The sequence below is a fragment of the Dermochelys coriacea genome, chromosome 13 (assembly GCF_009764565.3).
Source record: "Dermochelys coriacea isolate rDerCor1 chromosome 13, rDerCor1.pri.v4, whole genome shotgun sequence".
Taxonomy (NCBI): domain Eukaryota; kingdom Metazoa; phylum Chordata; order Testudines; family Dermochelyidae; genus Dermochelys; species Dermochelys coriacea.
This window is the reverse complement of record NC_050080.1, coordinates 9115007-9133555: the sequence shown is the minus strand read 5'-3', so window position 1 is coordinate 9133555 and position 18549 is coordinate 9115007. Positions and strand designations below refer to the sequence as shown.

General features: G+C 42.3%; 1 protein-coding gene across 2 annotated transcripts in view; it reads left to right on the top strand.

Moving 5' to 3' along the window:
* The window catches only part of CDH4 (cadherin 4), a 666817-nt gene that overhangs the window by 508864 nt on the left and 139404 nt on the right, over nucleotides 1-18549 (top strand). For both annotated transcript variants that reach the window (XM_043495751.1, XM_038370284.2), the window contains exon 5: nucleotides 12475-12630. In XM_043495751.1, coding sequence (XP_043351686.1) covers nucleotides 12475-12630 — 156 coding nt within the window. The remainder of the gene's footprint in view (nucleotides 1-12474; nucleotides 12631-18549) is intronic.

The following is an 18549-nucleotide window of genomic DNA, read 5'->3' as shown; positions in this document are numbered from 1 at the left end:
AGAGGCTGATGGAGTCTGAGGACATATGTCTAAAGGGGATTGGTTGGGTAAAGATATCTTTGAAAAGTAGACTGTGAATGTAAGAATTGCAGCTGGGTGAGTGTGACCCAGGGATCCCTTGGGGACAACTGGCAGAGGGCACAGAGGATACACGGGGGCTTTCAGGGATCCCCTGGGTCAGATATATGCACAATAGTTCACCAAAGAGTGGGATATGAGGTCTCTGCCAAGAGCCCATTGATCATCATAATTACTGTGAAATGTATGTGTGAATAGTATTTAAGTAGTTATGTATCGATGCTAAAAATTATGTTTGTAAGGTCTTGGAGTTCAGGCAGGTCACCAGGAGGTTACATACCTTGGAAATGTTCCTTTCAGACAGGAAGTGATGCCTATCTGCCTGTCTGGTCATTGGTGCATTCTGGGCCTCACAATACCTGCCTATCCACATATTGAACAAGGGGCAGAACAGAAGATTGTGAAATGTCCCAGAGAGGAAATTTACAGGGTGAAACAAACAGCAGGGGTGCAAGGAATATCTTGGGGTGCAAGGAAACACATGGGATCCTCCACCTAGGAGGCAACTGACAGTGTGCTTGTCTCATGAAAGGAGAATCACAGCCAACCTGGCTGAAAAGCTCTGCAAGGATTTTGGGTGAGCAATACTCTACCAGACACGAGAGTATTTTGTTAATAAATCTTGGCTCTAGAATGTATGTTATGGTTTTACTTTCCATGTAACCCTTTGTTGCCAATACTTCTACTTGCTACCACTGAAATCTCTTGGCTTTGTTAAGCACAAGCTGATTTCTCTATAAATATTTCTAACTGCTGTGGCATTAAATAGAGCAGTGATCTGATGTGGAACAGGTAAGCTGGGATGTCTTGTTTCTTTGGAAGCAGCAGATCTATAAACACTGTGAGTGTCCAGTGGACCGGGGCTGGACACTCTAAGGAGATACTCAGAAGGCTTGAGGGTTGCAGCGTGCCAATTGCTAAGTTGTAGGGTGGCAGCAGGACCTACAAGGCCTAAAGGGGAGTTCTTGCGTTGCTATGGCCCGTGGAGTTGGGTAGCTGACCGATGATAGGCCCAGACAAGGCTTTCTCATGCTAAGGGCCAGGGGTGGCAAAGTGTCTCACAGCCCTGGGTATCCCCTGGCAGCACTGCAGTGAGTGGAAGCTAGTTGGGGCAATTGTCTTTGACAAAGAGGGATAACTGCAATAGGAATCAAAAGGGTCTCTGAATATGAAGAAGGAAGAGGGTTTTGCAGAGAATTGTTGTCCTTAGATTGTTGAAGTGGAATAGTATTAGAAAGGGTCATAGGGGAGAGAGGAATAAGAGGTAGAGATCAACAAGGGGAAATTATTTTAGGAAAATGTAAATCACAGATGGATGGAAGGGATTAGGCTAGATTCAGCAACAGTTGCCTTCAGAGGAAAGCAGGAGTTGATAGCTGGAACTGAGTGGGATGGAGAGAGGACATACAAATTCCCTTTGCTTACCCACACCTGTAAATATTTCTGTAATCAAGTCTGGCCCCTTTGCACCACTCAGTTGTTATAAAGGAGCTGTAATCTGGATGCAAATACTTATAAAGTTTGCAGACATGATACCAAGTTAGGAGGGATTGTAAGTGCTTTGGAGGACAGGATTAAAATTCAAAATGATCTGGACAAACTGGAGAAATGATCTGAAATAAATAGGAGGAAATTCAATAAGGAACAATGCAAAGTACTTCACTTAGGAAGGAAGAGTCAATTGCACAAATGCAAAATGAGAAATGACTCCCTAGGAAGGAGTACTGAGGAAATGGATCTGGGGGTTACAGTGTATCACAAGCTAAATAGGACTCAACAGCATATCACTGCACTGTTGAAAGAAAGAAAGAAAGAAAAAAAGCTAACATTCTAGGATGTATTAGCAGGAATGTTATAGGCAAGACATGAGAAGTAATTCTTCTGCTCTACTCCACGCTGATAAGGCCTCAGCTGGATTATTGTGTCCAGTTCTGGGTGCCACATTACAGGAAAGATGTGGACAAATTGGATAAATCCAGAGAAGAGCAACAAAAATGATTAAAGGTCTAGAAAACATAACTTGTGAGGAAAGATTGAAAAAAATGGATTAGTTTAGTCTGGAGAAGAGAAGACTGAGGGGGGACATAACAGTTTTCAAGTACATAAAAGGTTTTTACAAGGAGGAGGATGAAAATTTGTTCTTGTTAACCTCTGCGGATAGGACAAAAAGCAATGGGCTTAAGTTGCAGTTAGGGAGGTTTAGGTTGGACATTAGGAAACGCTTCCTAACTGTCAGGATAGTTAAGCACAGGAACAAATTGCGTAAGGAGGTTGTGGAATTTCTGTCAGTGGAGGATTTAAGAACAGGTTAGACAAACACCTGTCAGGAATGGTCTCATTATTATGTGATCCTCCCTTGAGTGCAGGGGACTAGACTAGATGACCTCTCAAGGTCCCTTCCAGTCCTATTCTTCTGTGATTCAGAATCAGCTCTAAACAGCTTTTTGATGCTCCCCACCCCTTCCGTGGTTAGAACTCTGGTGCAAGAGAGAGTCTGGGCCAATGTTTGGAGATGTGTGGAGAGTGATATTCCCAAAATGGTTTGCCTGTCCCAGACAGCTAAGAGGCACTCTACCACTATACAAGAGGTCAGACTGAAAATTGGTTTTATTATATACCTCAGAGTATGCCTTATGGTGTACCTGAGATCAGTTTTATTTGCAATGTATTTGGAGTGCTTGTGATGCATACAGCATGTGTTCTTGTGGTGTATATGGTGTGCATACACATGCACGCTTGTATGTGTGTGGGGTGCATATGGCATGTGTATATTAGTGTACACTGTGCATACAATGTTTACAAGTGTGGTATGTGAGATCTGGATAGTGTGTATGTATGTTTTTGCACAGTGCATGCAGTATATGTGTGCATGTGTTTATGCACCATACGTACAGTGTGTGTGTGTATGGTACATATGACATGTATAGATGTGTGTTTGTAGACTTGTGTCTGACTGTAGTGGGGCGATTGCCCCACTCCTGGGCTGGGATGGGGTGGGAGAAAGGGTTAAAAGCAGCCCGGGAGAGGGCTGCTGCTGGGGAAAAGCTGATTGGCCAAGCAGCCTCAGCTGGGGCCACACCCCAATCAGGGCCCAGCTGGTCCTTATAAGAGGGCAGTGGGCCAGGAGCAAACAGTCTTCTCTAGCGGTAGAGGGAAATGGGCCTGGCTGCTGGGGAGCGTAACATAGTATCTGAGGCAGGCCGGCCAAGCCGGCCTGGAAACCCCCAGGCTGCAGGCCTAGTTGAAGGCCAAATAGGTATTGAGGTTGCAGAGGGCAGCCCAAAGAGTAGGCAGAGGCAGCAGGTCCAAATCCCCCTTGCCTATGATGATTGGCTTATACACAGCAGTCTGCCCCAGTGTGCGGGGGCTCAATGGTGATTAGCAGTAGCCAAAGACTGAGGCAAGGTGGGGGTTCCCCACAGAGGGCAGTACCCCACCTAAAGGGGCACCTTGGTTCAGGAGGGACACAGGGGGGCAAGCGGGACACCGGCGTATGGAGGGTGCTCTGAAGGCTGGAAGAGCTAATTCCTGAGGATGACCAGCAGAAGGCACTGTGGGGTGAGTCCCCCCCATGTTACGCTGACGTTTGCTCACTTGTCAGTACTCTTTATGTGGTGTTCTCAGAGTTACTGGAGTCCCAACACTCTTCAGACAGTATAATCTAAGGAAGAAGTGCTGCTCTTGGATGTCTGTGTTCAGTGGCCTTTGTCCTTAGTACAAAGCAGCACACGTTCAAGGCATGTCCAAGGGCAGAATTTGGCCCTAAGAGATATGGTATGAAATAATATTTCATCTGAGAAATTGTATAGTATCTCCATGAAAGGACACTGGGATCACAGCCATCTCTCAAACTGTACCACTGAAGAATAAAACAGGGAGGATTTAAACGTGCATTAACGCCTGTAGCAGGTTGCTGACTCACCACCGCAGCACCTCCTGCTGGTTGCCTCAGGAATTAGCTCTTTTCCAGCCCCAGAGCACCTCCTGCTGGCTGGTGTTGCTCCTGCCTCAGGCCCCCATTTCACTCCTAGACCCCTGTACCCTTTACCTTGGGGTTCTGCCCACTGCAGTCCACCCAACACTCTGGGTCTCCCTTCCCAAGGGAACCCCCTGCCCCTATGCCCACCTTGCCTCAGGGGCTACTGCCAATAGTCATCTAGCCCCCTTTCTCTGGGGTAAACTGCAGTCTGTAATGGCCACTCATCATTGGTAAGGGGGTTGGACCAGCTGCCTTTGCCTAACCCTGGGCTGCACCTCCTCAGCCCCACTACCTCTTTAGGCCTTAAAAAAGATCTTCTCCTGGGGCATTGCCAGGCTGGAGCTCCCCAGCTCTTCTTGCCTTTCCCCAACACTGCTCTGTGTCAGGTACCTGCCGTTCCCAGGCAGCTAGGTCCTTCCCACTCCAAGGCTAAAGCTAGAGAGAGACTGTTCACCTTCTGGCCTGGCAGCTCTTTTATTGGCCCAGCCTGGCCCTGATTGGCTGCCTCCCAGCCTTTTCCTATTGGCTCTCAGCCCCAGTTCTCTCCCAGGACTGGCTTTTAACCCTTTCAGGGCCGGAGCGGGGTGATCACCTTGCTACAATGCCCTTTAATATTGTCCCTATGATAGGTATTTTCTTTTAAGGAGAATTACGCTTTCAACCATTTCAAGTTTAGCTCATCCCTTTGCTGATGAATGAAAGCACTTTTCCATATATTCTACACAATGTAATATATGCTATAGGAGGAAAGTATCTTGTTATGTAGCTGGGATCATTAGAGACTTAATATAGTGTTCAGTGTAAAAGATCACTTAACGATGATGGTACCGATACAGTGACAAAATTCTTAATCCCTGCCCTTCCAACATACAAAGTAATATCCCAAAAATTAATCTAGGCAGATTTTGTAGCCCAAAACTTAGAAATTGAGTTTTATTATTGTTTCTTGTGTTATACATGTAAACAGGTTTAAAGGTTTCATTTAAGGCTGAGGATAGTATCTCTAATCCCACAATGTGTGATCAGTGATAACTGTAGGCATAGTACAGAGTGTGAATTGAAATGCACTGCTATTTAAGGTTAGGAGAGCTAGACAACAGGGGAAAAGATGTAGCTTATTATGAAAGTAAAGGTCACGCCAAGACAAATTATATCCCATGAGAGTGGAAAAAACTTCCCTTCATGAAGATACAGCAGTGTCGGTTTCTTAATGTTTACCTTTTTGTTGCCCCCACTCTGTGATACCAAGAGGAATGCTACTTGAGTTGAAATGCCTGTATGCTGGTTGTACAAAGACTGTTCTTTCCTCACTGATGTGATGTGCCGTTAGTGTTTTTTTTTTTAAACTGCTTGGACCAGATCCTCAGCTGGGGTGAATTGATGTAATTCCATGGAAGCCAATGGAACTATACTGATTTACTTTAGCTGAGGACTGGCCTTGTTAGTTACAGTGATATAGTTAAGGTTCATATTTGCTAATTCTTCTAACCTCCTGTAACAAGTGCTTTTATTCTTCACACAGTAACACTCCCAGGAGAGTGCTGGTCTCTTTCTTTCCTACTTTGTTTTTGTGATGGAAGCTAACGGAAGGCTCGTGGTTGGACCCACAAGGGTACACTTTGAAAAGACTTCAGGCAAAATCCCAATATTCTTGCTTGGTTTTTACTTAGTCCTCACTCATGCATAGCTGTCACTGACTAGCTGCTTGAGGAAGGGCTGCAGGACTGAATTATTAATAAGGTCAGGTTGTAGTCCTTTATTAATAGATTAAGGAAAATGTCCTCCTGTAGCATGCAGGCCAGTGACTTTCCCATCATGACAGTTACTAGTGCTTTTTCTTGAGCTACCAGAACAATTTCATTTTGTTTGAACTTCCATCATGCAAGATGGCACTAATTAAAAGGATGGAGTCTCCAGGCCTCCATCATTTAATAAGGAGCCCTGGTATCTTGCATGATGGGAGATCAAACTAAATGGAATAGCCCTAGTAGCTTAAGAAAGGGTGAAGTTCTCTGCACCTGGAAATGGCTGTTGCTCCATTGGAAGTGCCCCTAATTACATCACCAGGGACTATGTGCCCTAGTAACTCTCATGATGAGAGCTCAGATCCGTAAAGGTGGGATTGGCAGTTTTGGGTATCTAAATTCTTGCTGTGGTAAAAAATATTGGTAACATGCTGCTATATGTTCTAGATCTTTGAGTAATGTTCTTTTTCTATCCATTTGCCTTCCCTCCAACCCTCTGTATTTTTCAGTTTCCAGAACGTGGTACAGTTTTTCAATCTGAAAACTAAATCTATTGCAAAAGAACTGGAGAACATTACATAGTGTTTTAGAAATTACTCCTCTGTATCAATTAAGATTACATGTAGAAGACCCATTAGCTTTGGCCACTTCCTGTTACAGATGCATTAGCTTTTTGACCTTCATAATAACAAGTAATGAAGGTTGCTTAATTAGCTAATCATGAAGACCATGCAGCAAATTACACTATATTGAATAGTCACCAGTAAAGAAAAAGAGACCTGATGGCAATAGCATCAACTGTCAGCCATTGCAGGTCCCTATCTCCGCTCTAAACTCTGGCACCAGTAGATAAGAGTACAGCAAGCTTAGATGCTATGAGTTCAACAGTCACTTAGTCCTGCAGCATCCAGACTGCTAACTCATGCTAAAACACAAGTGCTCTACAGTTGCAAACGGTATTGCAGAAAAAGCTAAACTGCAGCTGATAGCCAGTGCAATTAGTATTGCCACTTTGCAAAGTCTCGTGGCCTTGAAATATCTCTCATGATTGTATTGAAAAAGGAGATTTTCAATAACACATTAAGGTCGCTTTATTAAGCCTAGTTTAGATGCTCCCTTTTCCCTTCTGCTTGGTGTTGCATCTTCCCCTATATCATACACAGGGAAGAAAGACAAAACCTAAATAAACAAACCAGAAAAATCTGGAGGGAAAGACCTAGTTAAAAAGAATAACCAGGAGGGTGGAAATCAAGGGACGTACATCCACACAGGCTCTTGCTCATGAACAGAAACTGGGAGGCTGAGTTGACAAGATATTGGCAGAAGCCAAAGAACCTGAAAACATTGGAAGCTCGGATGCAATTCCAAAATTTAGTAAATTTTCTTTGCCACCCCATCCAGAGGGTCAGTGCGGAGGAAACAGACTTCTACTGGTAAGAGTCGGCTTGGAGGCCAAACAGATTTATGATTAGATTGCCAGCACTTACAGAGAGTACCTGTAGTTGCTTGAAAGCTGCAGAGAAGTATGGTAGTGGCCATGAGGTTTACTACTTTGTATTTTAGTGTTTTGCAGCATCTCTCTTCACATACACAGATCATATGAGTCAGATGTAAAAGCAGAGGTTTTAATGCAGGTGAAAGAGGTTCTTAACCCCCAAAGGCCTCCAGTATAATAATTTTACTCTCCTTTGCATTGAACTAAATCAATTAAAAAATCTTACAGGCAAGAGTTTCCAGAGGATTCAACATCACATGAGAGGCATCAGGCCACTAGGGGCTAAGAGAACACAGGGCTAATGGACAAGACCTCCACAGTTAGGTTTTTGTGGGGGGGTTTTAAGTGTTTTGAGCTCTTCCTTAGGAATGTTGATAGTAGCTACATAGAGAGACAGAAGAAATCAATAACTCAACTCTATTTGGTATTTCCAACCTTTCTCTGTTTGTCAGCCCAATTAAAAGGGGTAAAGGTCCCCTTCCAGTCAGCTTGTTTGTAGACTACCATTACGGGAAGCTGGGAACACACTACATATGATAATAGTTTTATGTTCTAGAGACTGAAGGCTTAAGTGCTACCTCTAAAACTACTTCTGCTGTAGTTAGTGGGAATTTTCCTTTAGCTCAGATATGGTAGCACTTTTTCTTTCAGATCTTAGGGTCCTTTTTTCAAGTCCCAGCAAAGACAAATTCCTCAGAAGACAACTGCAATGTTTTTTTCTTTCCAGTGTCTCCCTTCCTGCCTGGGTGGCAGTTTGAGGTCACTGGAAAGTGTACTAATAGAGGACAGAAGTTAATAAATATTATTTTTAACCCAATGGTTCTCCACATTTCTCTCACGTAATTATTCTCTGTCCATTTTACTTTTGACCATGCTTACCAAAATCAAATATGATTAAAAGTCAACAGGCAATAATATGATTGGAGAGGCAGTGTTAGAAATCTGCTGCTTTACTGATTTGTAAAGAGATTGTGAAATTATAGCTGAGAATGTTTACATGAATGATTGTTAAACATACTGCAAATTCAGTTTAATAAAAAAAAAAAACCCTAGTAGGAGTCTCAATGAGCAATAAGATGTAGCTGAATTAAAATATTTCCACTAAAATTAATGAGCCAAACTTAGACTGCTTAAATTTACTCTTAAGTGTGCTAATTTAAAGGATTTGAATATGTTTGCATTTCTTGGCTTCCATGCAACACTTTGAATACATGAGAGAATATAGCCTTCAATTATTTTCCATTTGGTCCTTGTAATGGGCAAAATAGCCAACAGCTTAATAATGAAACTTATTTGTTTAGCATTGACGCTGTTCTACATGGCCATTAATAATTATGGAGTGCTGTGTAAAACAGAAAATCAGATTCAACTATCCAGAAGTCATGCAAATATTATTGTTACAGTTTCATCTTTTACATTGAGTTTTGTGGGATGATCTATCATCTTATTTTTCAGTTTGTTAGTAGAAAATGAAACAGAGAATAATGTGGTCATTTTGCTTTGCCTAAATACATCCTCTGCTGGATACACCTTCCCTGTGACCCGTAAATGACTCATTTTGTATCAAGTAGCAAATATTATACAATGACAAAATAAGTCCACCTTAACTTCACATTATCTCGTGATATAGTATGTTTCACAGCAGCTCTGCTGAGTGAAATACAGTTGTGTGTCATTACATGGTATCTTGGATTATACATGATCGGGTAATTCACCAGCTATTGGGGTCCCCTGAATTGCCAACTATACAGTTCTCAACAGCCCCCTGTTCCTCTTATCTCCTGTCATAGAGCAGCATTATGTCCCCCTGTAGGGTGAGAAGGTTAGTAACTGCAAGACCCAGGACAGGAATTAGGAATATTAAGACTACAAGTATATGTTCAGTAGAAACAAAACAGACGTATAAAGTCCGTTACCTTGAACAAGCTCTTAAATTGAAATCTCACCCAATAGTAAAACTTATTGGAACAATATAGCTGGATGTTACATCTTGATGGAGGTTTATGTCCCTTAAGATTTTGCCTAAAAATGTAACATGAAGGATACTTAGCATGTGAAAGGGAAAGTCCATTAAAATTCAGCAATGCTGGAAACCACAAGATCAGATCTGATGACAGAACTATGTGAATTTTATATCAAAGTTTATATCATTTATGTATTTTGGCCATTATGTCAGAATCTTTAAAGGGGAAAGGGCTGTTTCTGTTTTTCCTGACACTGGTTTTAAATCTGTCATTCCATTGATCTGCAGTTATTCTGGATTTATTATAGTGTAAATGAGAGAGCAGAATCGGACTCAAACTCTTTCCAGTTATGAGTTGGGAATTAATTGGACGTTATTTTGGTTGGCTCAGCAGAGCTTGAACCTACAACATGCTGAGCTTACTGAATGACATGTCTCATTAAGCCAACAGGGAGGTCTGATTGGGACTCGGGAACTGAACCAGGTCTCCTGACTCTGTCACGGGCTTCCTTTATGGCCTTGTTCATGTCACTCAATCTCTCTGGGCCTCAGTTCCTCGTCTGTAAAATGATGTAGATGATGATTCTGTTCCTCACTGGGATGGCATGAGGAAAACTCCACTAGTGTTTGTGAGGTGCTCAGGATAAGCTGAGGAGAGCCATGTCAGAAACTAGATATACAGAATTATAACATTTGTCCTGATTCTGAATCCAATGAACTCCCCATTGAAAGTGCATTTCTTGATGTGGTTAACAATCCCAAAAGCTAAATTCCTTCCCATGTGTTTGTGGAGAGTGAAAACTCTTTTATAAAGAATGAATCCATTACATCAATCACCAAACATCAGAAGTTAATTTAATGCACACATCACTTTAACCAGGTCTTCATACATACTGATACAGTGCCTAGCACCGTTGAAAGTTGAGGATCCTGGGGACTTCTGGGTGCTACAGTAATAACGTTTTAAATGTTAATAAATTAACCTTTCACCATCTGTTCTGTATATAAAAAACAGCATAATTCTCATCATCATTATAAATGTAAGATAAACGAATGGCATGCATGTGTGTAGTCTTCACTCATAGTATTATTATAAACATGTGTTGTGTTTTTCTCCGTTACCAGACATAAATAAGATGTAAAGCTGCTCTTTCCTGATCTAGGATATTCCCTGAAACAGTGATTCTTTTTTTTTTAATATGGTAAACTGATTCAGTAACTATTCTAACAAGCAAAGCTTGTATTGTATTCACATAAGTCTTAATAGATCAAAAAGATTTACTAGATTACATGCTGGGAATGGTCAGAATGTTCCAGATAGGAAGTATTCTCTTTTTTTGAAGTATTCTTTTTTTTTTTTTAAAAAAATCTCACTAAATGTTAAAATGACATGTTCTGATACAAAATTAATGTGCTTTTGTACAAGGAATACCTCAGTAGTGACAAGCCATACTATGTCTCATTGTCCTCGGTCTTTGTGACCACTTCCCTATAGATAACTTCTCTCAAAAACCAAGTATTTTTTGTTTTCTTACTGGAAAGTAAGTTCAGGTAAGTGATTCACAGCAAATTTTGAGTGATTTCCAAATGTTTGCAAGATGTAACAAAGTGTATCTGTTTTGCTCAATGTAGTATAATTATCTCATAGATTTTCTTAGTACAGCTGGATAACTCCTGTGTATCTCATGTTGTATTTCATTTCCTGGATCTGCAGTGACTTACTTACAGAAAGTTTAACTCTCATTAATGCAAATGAAAGAAATCCATGGGAAGAAATACGTGCATCTATATTGGTCATATATGGAGGGTTTCAAAATAGTAGCCCCCTCCTCCCAATTTCCTCCATCTGATAAACAAACCCTCATCTCCCCTTCAGAAACTATCTAGGCTCACCTAGAATGGAACTTCTTTTAATTCAGTTATTTGTGCCTCCTGCATGCACTGTAGTATTCCAGAGTGTGCAGACATTACAGAAAATGCCTTGCCATATCAGATACTAATGTCCACATCTATAAAAATGGATTTATATGATGTTCCCATTAATTTATTGCATTCATAAACCTGGCTAGAAAAAAAATCCCTGTTTTTCACATTGACACTTGTAAGACAGTTTTTCACAGTGTGGGGAGTGGTAGATTGTTTGTACCTTGCATTTTCCTTCAGAAATAGCCCTGACATTACAAGAACTTGTTTTAAATGGCTAATCTAGAAATTACCTTCAGATTTAAAGCAATACAATCAAGGTTTCTAGGGTAACATTTAACCTGCCTTTTTATTTCCTTTTATCTGTTTCCAAAGTTCATGTCATTTTCATGCCATATTTGATTTTTTGTTTGTTTGTTTCTCAAGGTGGGAAGGAGGCTGGGAGGAATGGGTTTTAAAAGCAATGCTGTAATGCTTTTTCCATAAGAAGAAGTTCAAATGTAATGCTAGCAGTCCATCGGGCATTAGTAACCCCGCGTTAACAAGCTTGTATTAGGAATGAAATAAAGGCTTCTGTTTTTAGAATAGCATATGTACGTTTACATGCACATTTAGACTAGTTGAAAATGCAATCCTGGGTGATTACAGAGAATTGTCAAAAGTGATTAGTGGGTGTCTAGTGATTAACAGATGCCCAGCTCCAAACACCTAAAAGGGGCTAGATTTTTAGAGGGCAAGCATTTGGCACTTTGTGAAAGTCAAGCTCCCTTTGAGGTTTCTCAGTTTAGATGCCCTCAAATTAAGGTACCTATAATCACTAGTTGCTTTTGAAAATTTAGGGTGTGTATGCCCAGTCAGCCTGTTAGAATTCTAGGCTAAGATTTTTTTCAAGGGAACTGAGGGAATTAGGTGCCCAACTCCATTAGACTCCTTTTAAAAAATCCCAGCCCTAATTATTTGCGTGCATAATTTAATTACAGTTGCATAAATTGTGCATGCAAATGGATGCACTTCTGAGAATCAGGGACAGAATGTCAAAGGGTTCTGCTTTCTGGGTTCCAAAGGATCATTGTAAACAAAAGTGGAGAAAAAAATCTTTTTATTTTTTTCTTGCAGCCTAGTTCCAGGCCTTAGTATGCAGATCACCTGTCAGAGTTAACAATGTTGCATATAGAAGGCTTGCAAGATTGGGCCTTAATGTCCTCCTAACTATATAGCAGGTATTTGAATATCAATGTCACCAACCCATTGTCCATAGCTGACTGATTGTTATCCTTAATTATTTATACAGATTCGTTCTGATAAGGACAGTGAGATCCATATCAGATACAGCATCACTGGAGTAGGAGCTGACCAGCCACCTATGGAAGTCTTCAGCATTGATCCCGTGTCTGGCAGAATGTATGTGACACGTCCAATGGACCGAGAAGAAAGAGCTTCCTACCATGTAAGTATGAAAATATCTATTTTTAATGCATTGTACATATATCCCCCTAATCCACAGCTCCTCTGCACTAGATTCTTAGATACTAAGGTCAGAAGGGACCATTCTGATCATCTAGTCCGATCTCCTGCACAGCGCAGGCCACAGAATCTCACCCACCCACTCCTACGAAAAACCTCACCTATATCTGAGCTATTGAAGTCCTCAAATCATGGTTTAAAGACTTCAAGGAGCAGAGAAGCCTCCCTCAAGTCACCCATGCCCCATACTACAAAAACCTCCAGGGCCTTTCCAATCTGCCCTGGAGGAAAATTCCTTCCTGACCCCAAATATGGCGATCAGCTAAACCCTGAGCATATGGGCAAGATTCACCAGCCAGATACTACAGAAAATTCTTTCCTGGGTAACTCAGATCCCATCCATCTAATATCCCATCTCAGGGGATTAGTCCTATTTACCCTGAATATTTAAAGAACAATTACTTACCAAAATCCCATTATCCCATCATACCATCTCCTCCATAAACTTATTGAGTAGAATCTTAAAACCAGATAGATCTTTTGCCCCCACTGCTTCCCTTGGAAGGCTATTCCAAAACTTCACTCCTCTGATGGTTAGAAACCTCATCTAATTTCAAGTCTAAACTTCATGGTGGCCAGTTTATACCCATTTGTTCTTGTGTCCACATTGGTGCTGAGCTTAAATAATTCCTTTCCCTCTCCAGTATTTTATCCCTCTGGTATATTTATAGAGAGCAATCATATCTCCCCTCAACCTTCTTTTAGTTAGGCTAAACAAGCCAAGCTCCTTAAGTCTCCTTTCATAAGACAAGTTTTCCATTCCTCAGATCATCCTAGTAGCCCTTCTCTGTACCTGCTCCAGTTTGAATTCATCCTTTTTTAAACATGGGAGACCAGAACTGCACACAGTATTCTAGGTGAGGTCTCACCAGTGCTTTGTATAATGGTACTAAAACCTCCTTATCCCTACTGGAAATGCCTCTCCTGATGCATCCCAAAACCGCATTAGCTTTTTTCACAGCCATATCACATTGGCAGCTCATAGTCCTCCTATGATCAACCAATACTCCAAGGTCCTTCTCCTCTTCCGTTACTTCTAATTGATGCGTCCCCAACTTATAACTAAAATTCTTGTTATTAATCCCTAAATGCATAACCTTACACTTCTCACTATTAAATTTCATCCTATTACTATTACTCCAGTTTACAAGGTCATCCAGATCCTCCTGTATAATATCCCGATCCTTCTCTGAATTGGCAATACCTCCCAGCTTTGTATCATCTGCAAACTTTATTAGCACACTCCCACTTTTTTTGCCAAGGTCAGTAATAAAAAGATTAAATAAGATTGGTCCCAAAACAATCCCTGAGGAACTCCACTGGTAACCTCCCTCCAACCTGACAGTTCGCCTTTCAGTAGGACCCGTTGCAGTCTCCCCTTTAACCACTAGAATAGTGCAACAGGACTTTGTGGCTAGAATAGACACACAGATTTGGATCCTTCCCTGAGTTTGGGGTCTGAACTCACAAAGTCAAAGTAAAACACTCAAAATTGCTATATTTCAGCAGGTTTCACCTCATCACTGAATGTTTTGTGCATATTAGATGTTGAACTGTGGACCCAACTTGTCTTCTCAGAATTAGGCCCAGGTTTGCATTTTCAGTTTGAGGAAATGAGAAAGCATACGAGTGTTGCCAAGCTCAGGATTTATTGATCACATATTTTATCCAGATCAACTCCTTTCCCTGTGACTGAGAAAAGGACTAAGGCATTGTTTTCATAACAAATTTGCATGGTTCTCACTAAAGGTGCAATTCTACATTGATTTGGTTAAATTGGTGCATTTTGTATGTCTACATGGGAGCTAGAAGGTGTAATTTCCAGTTCAAGGAGCCAGACCTGCACTAGCTGTGATCAAGCTAGCATGCTAAAATTAGAAATGTTGCTGTAGTGGTGCTAGTGGCATGAGAGGCTAACTTCCCCAAGTAGCTGCTTTAAGAATGATGCTAAGCATGTATCTCCTCACACCACTCGCCACCACTACACTTCTATTTTTAGCAGATTGGTTCGACTGACATGGATATGTCTCCTTGAGCTGGAATTTACACCTTCCAGCTCTAGTGTAGACTCTCCGTGTTTTAAATGTGCTTTACATTGGTTGGCTCTTGTTAAATAGGCAGCATAGCTATTGCCACTGTAGCCTGGTAGTGTAGACACAGACTAGAGCAACGGGCAGGTTTTTTCCATCACTGTAGAAAACCCACCTCCCCGAGTGATGGTAGCTAGGTCAAAGCATTCTTTCATCAATCTAGTTGTGTCTACACTAGGGGGTAGGTCAGCATAACTATGGCATACAGGTGTGGATTTTTCACATCCTGGAGCTACCTAGCTACGTTGACCTAAGTTCTAAGCGTACACCAGGGTTAAGTTTAGCCAATGTAAGGGCTGGTCCAGGGGTGGCAAGTTGTATGGGCCCATGGTGTCCAGACTCCAGGAATATTCAGGCCTGGGGGTCCTGCTCCACCAGTGTTTGGAGCTGGCTCTCTCCCCTGGCCCTGACTGGAGTGGCCCCGGCCCCCGACTGCGCCGCCCCCCACACACCTCACCCAGGCCCCAGAGCGTCCTCCCACCCAGCCCTGGAGCATCCCTGCTTAAATGAAAGCGGCGCGGCTCTCCCTCACCTGCCTGCACTGCCGCGCACCGGCTGCTACTGCTGCCTAAGGCTACAGCACAGCACAAGAGCAGCGCTGGCGGCAGGTTGAGGCGGCTGGCTGCTGCACCTCAGGAGGAGAGGGAGGAGGCACCCACATGCTTGGCAGGTCTCCCCTCCCCATGCACCCACCAGAACGAGACACCAAGGGGGCTTCCGACAGGTGACATCTGGAGTGGACCTTACTCCCCTGAGCAGCTGCTGGGGCTTCGGTGAGTGTTTGACCCTGTGATCTGCATCCCCTGCAGCCACCACTCCTGCCCAACGGTGGGCATGGGGCAGCCCCATCCCCAACCCCAGTGAGGCTATGGTGAGGGGCAGCCCCTCCACATATGTGCCGGTGAGGGGCAGCCCCTCCACATATGTGCCGCACCCCACTCCACCCCCTGCCAGAGCCTGCACCCCACCCCTTTCCCACACACCCCCTCCAAACTCCCTCCCAGAGCCCGCACCCAAACTCTGTCCTAGAGCCTGCACCCTCACCCCCTCCTGCACACCCACCCCTTGCCCCAGCCTGGAGCCTGCACTCAGCACCCAAACTCCATCCCAGAGCCCAACCTCTCAACCGTCCTACACCCCAATCCCCTGCACCAGCCCAGGGCCTGTACCTCAGACCTCCTCCCCTGACCCAAACTCCCTTGCAGAGCGTTAGGCAGGTAGGGAGTGAAGTTTGGGGGGGGCGGGGAAGAGGGGCAGGCTCTGGGCATTCTGGATACCACCAAAATTTCTACAAACCTGCCACCCCTGGGCTGGTCTACACTACAAAGTTAAGTCGGCTGAAGTACATCGCCTAGGGCTGTGAAAACTTTCATGCTGTTTATGATGTGGTAAAACCAACCTAAGCCCTGTTGTAAACATCTTCTGTCAATCTAGTTACCTCCTCTCTGAGAGATGGATTTGCTATTCCAGTGTAAGAATCCCTTCCATCTCTGCAGTGTACAGCACTGCCGCCATGTCACTATAGTGTTTCTAATGAAGACATAACCTGAGCCTACTTTAAACTGATGTAGTGTCCGCACACAACGTTACACTGATTTAGGGCATATCTTCACTAGAAAACTACTGTGGCACAGCTGTAGGATAGACACTACAGCAAGGGAAGGAGGTTTTCTGTCACTGCAGTAAATCTCTCTCTCCAAGAGGCACTAGCTAAGTCAACAGAAGAATTCTTCCATCGACCTAGTGATATCCACACTGGAGCTTAGGTCAGTTTAACTGCATCACACAGGGTGTGAAATTTTTCTTAGTCCTGAGTGATGTAGTTTAGCCTGTGTAACTTGATAGTTTATCAGTGGTTTAACTGAGAGCTGGTCAAGTTTGTATATAGAGCAGGCCTAAAAGAATGTGAGTAACCAATATCAACATTAGGGTGTCAGAGGAAGTTACTGAGTCATCACTCATTACTGCAGTTGGACATGCAGTAACAATTATAGTCATTTTTCATTTTAAATCATCTGGAGGTGTTCAGACAGTAAAGTGAGGAGATCATATAAGATCTTAAGTAGGTAAATAGACTAATAGTAAATATAAGGGAATTAATAAATATTAGTAACACCAAGAGATGCTTCCGTAGACTCTACTGGCTCACAAAATGTTCTTTGTGCAGTGTAATTGATCTTTGTATTATAATCTATAGCACAATTACAATTACAAAGTATAAGCAAATAATAAATACAGTCACACAAACTGATAAAAATTATACTACTCTTTGCATGCCAGCTGCACAAAACTTCAGTACTTCCTGCATTTGTCCATTAGCTCTCTTTCTATAGTGGCTACAAAAAGCTGTTTCATCAATTGCTTTGTATCAGCATTGAACACATCCTTTGGTATCATAATAGTCATTGCTGGAGATGCTATACTGTCAATGCAATGGTATGGACTACTTCCACCACTATCATATTTTTAACTGCTCTGTCAGAGATGCACACTTTTTGTTAACTTTATCAGGTGTCCAGTTAACCAGAGTGACAATGCTCCTGGACAAGAGTAGAGGGATAAAGAAAATAGATTACCTCTTAAATTGGATGGAAAGAGAAATTTCCCTGGGCAAAAAAGAATCTGAAGCAAAATTATTTTTATCCTCTGTGAAGAACAACAATTATTTTGCCTGCTGTGCCCACGAAAATGAGGATTATTTTGAAAAAAGAATATTTGAGATAGAGCCTGTTGCTTCGGTGTTCGATATTTTTTTCAGTGATGCTGGGTTATTAAACAGCTCAGCTGTTATAATTCCCAAACTAACCCCTTTGATGGAGCCATTATGATGCTGAGTACAAGACACTCTGAGCCAAAAAAATTATATAGACTCCCATAATAATGACTTATGTGACCCATAATACATAACAAATGTCAACAAATATAAGTATATTTAGACCAGAAATTTCAGGAAAACTTGGAAAAGACTGTTCTGTGGTGACAGGTATCACTTTCCCAAAAAACAGCTTTAATTTCTAACACCTGGAATCAATGACAACTTCTTTTAATCTCATTCATGGGAGTCTCTTTTCTGGAAGACAAGAGTCCTAGGCATAACCAAACAGCTACAACCAAATTAAGGGTTAATAAATGATTGATGGATATAATAAGCCCATTACAGGCAGGAGTAATATGACCCAATGAATCCTGCATTTTAGCATGGGGTTAGACTCAATGAAATTTGTGGTCCCTTCTAATCCCATGGTTCTATGATTCTATGTTTTAAATGGCTGTAAGCACATTAGTAGAAGGTGTTTTATAGATAATTACAAGCCATGGTTATAAACAAACTTTTGACTGATTGGACTTTATAAATGTCCCTTTATATAAAGTGGTAACCCAAAACACTGTGGGGAGGCTAATGTCCCAGAGTTATAGGAAGACAGAAAGGGCACCAGATGCTTATGTGCAAGACTTCCCTATATAGGACATAACTAGACAGAGGTCCAATCTTTAGCTGGTGTTAATCGGCATAGCTCCATCATAATCATTATTATTGTAGTTCCTAGGAGCCCCAGTCATGGACCAGGACTCCACTGTGCTTGGTGCAGTGCACAGCTCTGGGACTAGGGAGATGCTGAGGGTGGAGTGATGCTGGCTGTACCCCATTTTTCCTCCTCCCCTTCAATACAGCAGTCCCTGCTTTGGTTCCTTTTGCCCCTGCTGGCATCTATGGCTGGCTTCTCGTTGGGTCCAATGAAGTTTATTGAGCT